General features: G+C 36.2%; 2 protein-coding genes across 2 annotated transcripts in view; one reads left to right on the top strand and one right to left on the bottom strand.

Moving 5' to 3' along the window:
* Positions 1-6,683, top strand: part of LOC109821238 (protein S-acyltransferase 10) — a 19,324-nt gene extending 12,641 nt beyond the window's left edge. Inside the window, exons 10-11 of the mRNA XM_020387420.1 lie at positions 6,032-6,097; positions 6,190-6,683. Coding sequence (XP_020243009.1) covers positions 6,032-6,097; positions 6,190-6,364 — 241 coding nt within the window. The 3' untranslated portion in view covers positions 6,365-6,683. The remainder of the gene's footprint in view (positions 1-6,031; positions 6,098-6,189) is intronic.
* On the bottom strand, positions 7,736-8,137 carry LOC109831850 (auxin-responsive protein SAUR68-like). Its single transcript, XM_020399313.1, has one exon. It carries the CDS (start codon positions 8,135-8,137, stop codon positions 7,736-7,738), a length of 402 nt encoding a protein of 133 aa, XP_020254902.1.

Genomic DNA, 8,583 nt, shown 5'->3' with positions numbered 1-8,583 from the left:
TGGTGCTTGTGTTTTCTTCTACTGTCTCCTTTATCTGAATTGCATTTACCTGAAAATATGAAGTGTCAGCTTCTGTTGCATGTTGGCAACCCTGAACAGGTGTTTAACCCAAAAATTCACCTTGATATGGTAGAGAGGAGCGCTGAACTCATCATTGAACACAAATGAATCTTCTGTTAGATCTTATAAAACTTGAGATCTAAACCATAAAGCCATGATTAATTCAAAAAAATTTACAAGAATCAAAAGAAAAGAGCGGAAGCTTATACCTGAACCCATAGATTAAACTTGAGATGAGTTTTGGATCTTCTAACCTTAGGGGTTCTCTAGCCAAATTTCTTTCTAGATGGGGTTGAAGAGAATTAGAGAATGTAACCCTAGATTAGGGACCATAACCCCTTATTTATAGATGTTATATATTTATAATTTGGCCCATCATCAAATCACAATTACAACCTGGTATCTGCACATATAACCCCATGATTATATTTAAATACCCATTAATCCAAATTGATTGATCACTTTAGTGGGTTATCCTGAAGGATAGCAATACACACAGATTAATCATATGTGCCCACAAATAGATTTAATTAGATTTAAATCCAACATCTTCATCCTCTACTTCTTTTCCCTTTGGGAACTATAAGAGTCCGATACATCATGTTAATAATTTGACCTATCTACAAAGTTGTAACATACAAAGATCAACAAACCTTTTGGAGCACATGAACTTTTCCACATGCAAGTGACTGCAAAGTCCTCCTTAGCTCTTTATCTTCAATACTAGTGGACTCCTTGATGTCTTGAAAACCGAGCTTTTGGGTATCATTGAACAGCATCAAGACAACAGTCTGATAACATGTAGGAGGCTAGGAAATATTAAGGCTGACTAAAGTGCAAATAAGTTTGTAGAAAGTAAGACTGATACGAGCCACACACCTGGAACAATGACACTGCCAATTCCTTTTTACTTTTAGGAAAGTTTGCTTTCAAAACACAGTGACCTAATGAATTCTGCCACATTAACCGTCTCCCGCTATACTTACTTAAGTAGAACTCCTTAAATATATCCTATTGTGCGCAACAAGAGATCAAAAACTTCCAAAAGAAGGATAACTCAAAGAATGACAGAGGTGTACATATTCTAATTAATTAACCTGATAAACGTTCAATTCATGAGGAAGTCGAACATCCATGGGTGGGTACGTTGGCCAGTATCTGCAAACAGAACATCAATTGCCAGAATTATGCCCAAGGGAAAATCATGTTAACAATAATAGAGCACATATTGTCTTAATATAAGTACCCAACATAAGCATGGCTTCAGTTCCAATTGTTGTGCTTTGCTATCTATTGGGAGTGGTTAGGCCTTGGTAATCTTAAAATTACTACTAATTGTTGGTAAAATTACTAATTCATATTCATGGATTCATATTGAACCATTCTAACTAGTAACTGTACTAAATTTTAGGTGATTTAGGTTAAGTTTTATATAACAAAATAAAATCTATTTCATAAGAAAAAGAAACAAACTTTAGGGCTTTAAATTCAAGAGAAAGGGATATAACAAATACAAATTTTGCTCACTTATTTCTCTCTATTGTGATTATGTATATGTAGCAGTAATCCCTTCTTAGATAAGCATAATCTAGAGCAGCCAAGTATATCCGACAAATGAACTATAAGATTTTAAACCCTTTATATTCTCATAAAGAGTTTTATTACAAACAAATGAACTATAAGATTCAGCCTAAATTACAAACAATCAGTAATGCACATAGATTAGGAGGGTAAATTTGCAAATCGGTGGATTTGGATGGAATATACGCAAAGAACATAATTTATAATCCAGTAATAATCAACTACAAGAATTTTTTTTTTTACAAAAAAATTTATACAATTGAACGATACTTATACGGAATCCAACTCTAACTACTAAATAAACAAGAATTGATCTTGAACATCAATAAAGGATCAAAGAAACCCTAACTACATGATAAAGCTTAAAAAATCACGATTTCTATGGCAACAAACAAATCCGAACCCTAAAGAATCGCAAACAAACAGATTCAAGACTAATTCAGAACAAGATCACCTCAAATTCATCAAAAAACACAGATCTGAGGAAAGAGAAGGAGAGAAGAAAGGGATCTAGGCGATTACAGCGTCTCCATCCTTGTCGAACAAGGTGAAGGCCTCCTTGAACTCCGAGATCTGATCTTCCGTCAGCTGATCCGCCATTGAGAGTACTGAGATCGATCGATCGAACGAAAGAGAGAACGAAAAAGAGAAGAGAAGTCGAAAACTTATCGTCAGCGACCGAAAGAAATGAGAAGACCGTCAGGCTTCGGGTTTTGGTTTTGGGAATACGGGTGGGCATATGGGTGAATATAGACCGTCCGTTTAGTACCCATTTAGAATAGTTTGAAATGCACCCGCCCAATTAGACTCATTTAACTAAATGGGTGGGTTTTGGACGGACCAATTGATGGGCGGGCTAGGTGGGTAAATGGGCATGGGCAAAAATTGCCTTCCCTATATCAGATATAAGGGAAACGTCAAACGACCAAAATCCATAGCGGACTGCGAGTACCAGGGATATTTAGTAAATATTGAAGTGCTTTATGAGACGATGTGCTTATATAATATAACGTCCTAAAATATAATCTAAACATAATGAAATCTGAGCATTCAAAAATGTAAATAATATATGTTTAGAATTATTAACCGATTGTAAAACTTAGGGAAAAGAACCTAGTACTTTTGCTAAAAAAACTTTGTAGGGCTATAATCTCTGCTATGCTAAAAAGCATTAAAGAAATTTTGTAGAACTAATTTGTCCCAAAAGAGCTTGTAATATGAACTAGAAAGAAACCTAATATATTGTTATCCGTGTTCTAAATATCAGATGTTAGAGACATGTCATGTAATAGGACATATCGGTCGATGTATCGATTGATATATCGACCATATTAGGTATATATCGCCCAAAAATTACCAAAGTAGTCAAGGATATTGAGATTATATTGTTTTTTGAAAAGCCTTATAGAAGGATGCATCGGCTTATATACGAGCCATGCTAATACTAGAACAACAAAAATTATTATATACTAGACATATTTGTATGCATGATCTTTGTTACAATATCAATGTTATCGATAACAGATAGCATCACGTAGCGGTGAGGCACTGCTAAGACTATATAGGGCTATTGTGGTAAAATAGCCGCAAAAGGTGCAAAGTCAAATAGTTGTCTAATTTAAACATGTATAAATATTTTAAAAATTTTAAATAAAATTTAGAAAATCTAAAACTACATATATAATGATTTAAAGAGCTCCTAAGCATGAAAATTACATGTAGTTATCACATAATGTCGAAGAGGACTAGAGGAGGAGTCGAAGAGTCGTCATCTTCGAGAAGATGAGCTGAACGTTGAGAAGATTACAATAGGAGGAGCTCACGGCGAGAGGAGGTGTGAGAATGTGTTGTGGCTGTCAAAGATGTTGTGAGAGGCGCTGGAGGTTGTGAGAGGCGGCCAAAGGTGGTGGGAAGATGCCGGAAGTTAGGGGAGGTGGGGGATATGGTGGGAGGCAGCGACCTTTTTAGGGGCTAGTTTTTTCAGAGTTAGATCGCGAGGGGGAAACTCAATAGAGAAAAACCATGACAGATAATGACTTAAAACATCGGGTCTTGTGGGTGCGGGTTGGGTTAAATAAAAACATAAAACTGAAACTGTTTTTAAATAGTGGTCAAAAAGTTGATTTTAATTGCAATCGCTTGCTATTCATTGCTATGGCGCGTTATTGGCTTGTTTTTATGAGTAAAAAGCGCATACTCCGTAATATGTCACCGGAGTTGGGCGGTATCATTGTGAAAGGGGTTGCTCACGTTATTAGTGCCGCTATTGCGATGCTATTTACTGCTATTTATAATAGTGTATAATATCCTCAATGTCATGTATTAAAAGAATAAAAAAATGTAGCAAACTATCAAGCTAATTTAAAAGAATAGAAAGGGAACTTTAATGGGTTTATCTGTAGTTACCTACCCCAACCTTTCATCACCTTTTTAATACAAATAATCTTGAATCTTTTCTTTGACAGAAAAGTATGTGAAGTTTATCAAAGATGCTTAATAGAGTTAAGGGTCTACCTGTACAACAATGACAACAACAAAGCCTTATATCACAAACTTTTGGGTGGCTGCTGCATGAATCATATTCTTTCATTCAGTTGTATTAAGTCATCTCCTCTGTGAAATTAGTTATTATCATATCCAATAATTATACATCTTTCATTCAGTTGTATTAAGTCATCTCCTCTGTGAAATTAGTTATTATCATATCCAATAATTATACACCAGCTGGAATCAAAACTTTGTCCTTTACTGGCAGGGTACTATTCTATGTAGATCACTTAACAATCTACAGATAAATCATTATTTATCGTTTACTTACTTCCAAACTGACTTTATCAAAACCCTAACCGTGACCCTAAACCTATTCCTTTCTTTGCCTTCTCTGTCATGCTTGAATTATTCTTTGATTTCTTTCTACCCAAGTCCCTTTTTGTTTCCTTTTTCTCTCTATCTTAAGCATTTCTTCTACCCACTGAACTTTCCTTCCATTCAATACCCCAAAATATGCAATAATTCGCAAATTTAGATCAGAATATACTTGTAGGTTTTTTTTTTCAATTCAAGTAATTACTAGTCGAAACTGGAAATTAGTAAATACAAAGTCGGTTGAGGAATTTTCCTTGCCCATTTGAAAAAGCGTGTTTGGATTTGGAGAAAGAATTGACATCTGTCAGATAATTATGATTTTGACCTTTGTTAAATGAAAACGTTTGTGTTAGCCTTTGTTACCTGGGTACCTATAATATAGAGCTGTACCCGTACTCTACACGTGTCGTACACGTACCCGACACTTCTTGGACACCTTAAATATATGCATATATATAATATTCAGACCTGTACTCAAATTATTTAGTGCATGTTTTATTTAAAACTCTCGTCATACATTTCTTGGATATATATTCTACACTTCACATCCATTTTTGTAATTCGTTAGATAAGGGTCAAGTTTGTTTAGCCTTAAGAGCTACAATTTAAATGGATTGTTTACATATATAGCTCAGAAATATGATTATATCCCTTGAGTTTCAGCCGTGTCCCCGTAGCCTACCTTTCACAAAATTTTCGCACCCACACCCATACCTATGCACAATGTTGAATCCAGAAAATTTTTCTTGGAGGGGCGGAAGACAAATATCTAATTTTCTAAAAATATGAATATACATATTATAAAACTATATGCAAACTTGCTACTAAAGGCAAATGGGCTCAAATGTGCTATAAGTATATGTGGTGGTTATTTGAGAAATTATTGGGTCATTGGGATGCAAAAGTTTACAAATTATAGGAGGCGGATTATGATTTGTGAAGGCTTAAAATCTCCCCCCAACCCACCCCAAACAAAACCCCAACTATAAAAAAAAAAACCCAGCACAAAATGGATTTGCCATTGCTTGTGCAGCTTAGGTGTCCGAAGAGAGCTTAACAACTCTTTGAATGCTAAACCTAGCAGTCTTGTATTGGTTTCTATCATCATTTCTTCTCACCCATGTTTCAATTGTCTGACTATGATACCTACCTGATTAGAGTCCATGTTGTATGGAAACTTCAATGATGAAGTCATTGCCATTTTCGAGACATCAAGACAGTTTCGGATCTGGAGACTTAAATGTGCCTTCGACCACCATTTGACATCATCCTGTATGTAGTTATTTCATATGACCCTATAGCTGGACTTGTTTGTGAGCATGTGCTCACTTTTCTTTATTATTTATATTTTTAGTTGTATTATCATATTGCCATAATCTGGTTCCTACTTTTAAGCCTTTTTTATGTAGTGCGTGTAAGCCACTGTATACACGTCCATGCTTTTTAGCTTTAGAACGTGCAGTATGACCAATTGTCTTGCTTTACCTTGAAAACTCATGAAACCAATACTGATTGTCTCATGCAGTTATCTCGTGGTAACAAATCAAACTACTTATGAGCTTGTGAGGAGACGGCGGATACTTTATCTAAGGTAATTGACCACACAGAAAATTTCTGTTGAATAGAATGTTCAAGTTTCTGTTTGATCAGTTGCCTCAATTATGTGAAATTTGCATCTTACAGGGGAATTCCTGAGAGGGTTCGGCCATTCAGTAAAGGAGCCTGCAGAAATATCTACAACTTTTGCTGCTCCAATGATAGTATATACACCATGGAAGCAGTACCCACATTAGAGGAACTAGAGGCCAGAGCAAAACCTTATACATGCGTTGACATTATTTCATGTCGATGTTGCTGATGCGATCATACTGCCTGCATTTCCTTTTTCTTTTTTCCATTTCGTTTAGGATTGTAACATATTAGATTTTTTGAGGTATTTTGCCATATTTATGTGTACATGTCTTATTACACTTCAGGCTTTGGGTTTTTTTTCCGTCATGGCTTGGTCTATAGGTGGTAATTAATTCCATAAACTCTTGTTTGATCATGGGCTTTTCCAGCGGCCAGCATAAGTGTTGTATTTTTCTTCTATCAGAGATATTTGAACGATTATTGTAATTTTGAATAGCAGAATTCATATGATCCCATTTATTTAAACCAAACAGAAATTGTGCCCAGACTTCTATGTAACATGACTGCTACAACACCCCCCCCCCCCCCCCCCCCCCCCCCACTCTATTTTTGGTCAACTATTTTTTCGTTTGCAGTGTTTGCTTGCAGACGGAATTGTATGTGGAGGTTGGATCTGAAACATAAAGCCTGTGTGTTAGAGGAAATTGCGTACCACAATTAGCTATAATTTTTGTGTGCTACAATTTTGAGACAATCTAGAGGTTTTTTTCCTTTCCTGCGGATAGTTCGAACAACAAAGTCAAGAAGAAGAAAATGTAAAATTTTACATTGAAAAATACAACATCTGTTGGAAGCCATTAACACGTCACACAAAAACATTCTTGCGTATAAAATTTTACACTGAAACATTTTGAGTTCTCTCCAGCGTCCATGTGACAATGTTTGCAACTTGGTTTTTTTATCTATTATCGATTGCTTATTGCCACATTGGTTATCCACTTGAGAGTACATTCATTGTTTATGGCAGTGATACATTGTGCACGTGCTTGTTCTAAATATTGTAGTTAGTTGAGCACGTGTCTCCATTATTTAGCAATTATCACCAATGAAATAAATATTGGTCAAAATTTCTAACAAATTGGATGATCCAAGGTAGAGGTACCCATTGTTTTCCAATGGCAACCTGTGGATTTTAAGCTAAAGTACATGAGGATGGTCCCCCCTCCCCCCTACCCCATCCCAACCTTCCATCAGTTTTAAAAGTACATGAGAATGGTCTCTGTTTTTTGCATTTCATGTACTTGAATAGAGATGTGAACATTTGTAGTTTTTTTCTTCAGATTCTACAAGGTAGTCATGGCTGATTCAAAGACTTATGATTCATATATGGAAATTGAACTAGGCCGTAGTCTTTGCTCCTACCTCAGAACTGTTCGTTGCAACAATTTCAAGCATATCAATTAGAGAAGATAACTCATAAACAAGTTGAATTAACCACCACAACAGAAACCCAATATTAACTGAATGTAATCACATTCAATCAAAATATTCCCAAACCAAAGATATATTGCAAGCCAAAACTCTAAACAAAAAATTTTCAGAAACCATAAACAGTCACACATTGTTGCTGATCATCTCTCTTCAGAGACAAAGAAGAACTAAAGCATTGGTCACCAGCACTAAACATAAGCGCATCACTCTTTTCGTCTTTAGATCCCCTACGATGAAGCATAGAGATAATGCCCGCCAGTGATAAGGCGTCACAAGGCAAAACTATCGGTCCATCCTTTGGAAGCCCAAACTCTTCTTCAGCCAATCTAAATAGCTCTCTGAAGATGGTTTGGCCTAAGAAAGAGAGGGGTATCATGAAGCGCTTTGAATCCGAGGAGTAAACAAATATATGGCCTTTATCTGCAAGGCATGGAGAATATGCACTAGTACTTGATGACATGATTCTTCGTCGACCCAAGGCGGCCATCTTGCGCCATTTCTTCACCATTTGCAAGAGCTTCTTGGAGTAAAGCATGGTGGAGTCTGAGTTGAGCTGTAGAGTATTTTGTGAGATTGTGTTGTATCTCGTGAAGGAGTGAGGAGTTGTGTGTGCGTGTATATATATATAGAAATATGGGTATGCTTGGTACCAAGCACAAATTTTATACTTGGTAGTGATGTGGCCACAATCCCCTCCACTCATTCAAATGGGGGACCACATTCACATGTGAGTTGAAGAGTGTATGAGGATATGCAATCATGTGAATGAGTGAAGGGGGATTATGCCACCTCACTATCAAACACAAATTTTCGTGCTTGGTACCAAGTATACCCATTTTGAAGGATAAATTTCAGGAAACCTCCAACTTTTTTTATTCCACGAAACCACCAGTAACTTTGGGGATCTTAAACTTTCAACTTTTCCTTATGGACCCCCTAGTCCCTTCCTATAAA

The sequence above is a fragment of the Asparagus officinalis genome, chromosome 1 (genome assembly GCF_001876935.1).
Source record: "Asparagus officinalis chromosome 1, Aspof.V1, whole genome shotgun sequence".
Classification (NCBI taxonomy): Eukaryota; Viridiplantae; Streptophyta; class Magnoliopsida; order Asparagales; family Asparagaceae; genus Asparagus; species Asparagus officinalis.
Note: the sequence above shows the minus strand (reverse complement) of the source record. Positions and strands in the feature narration are given on the sequence as shown.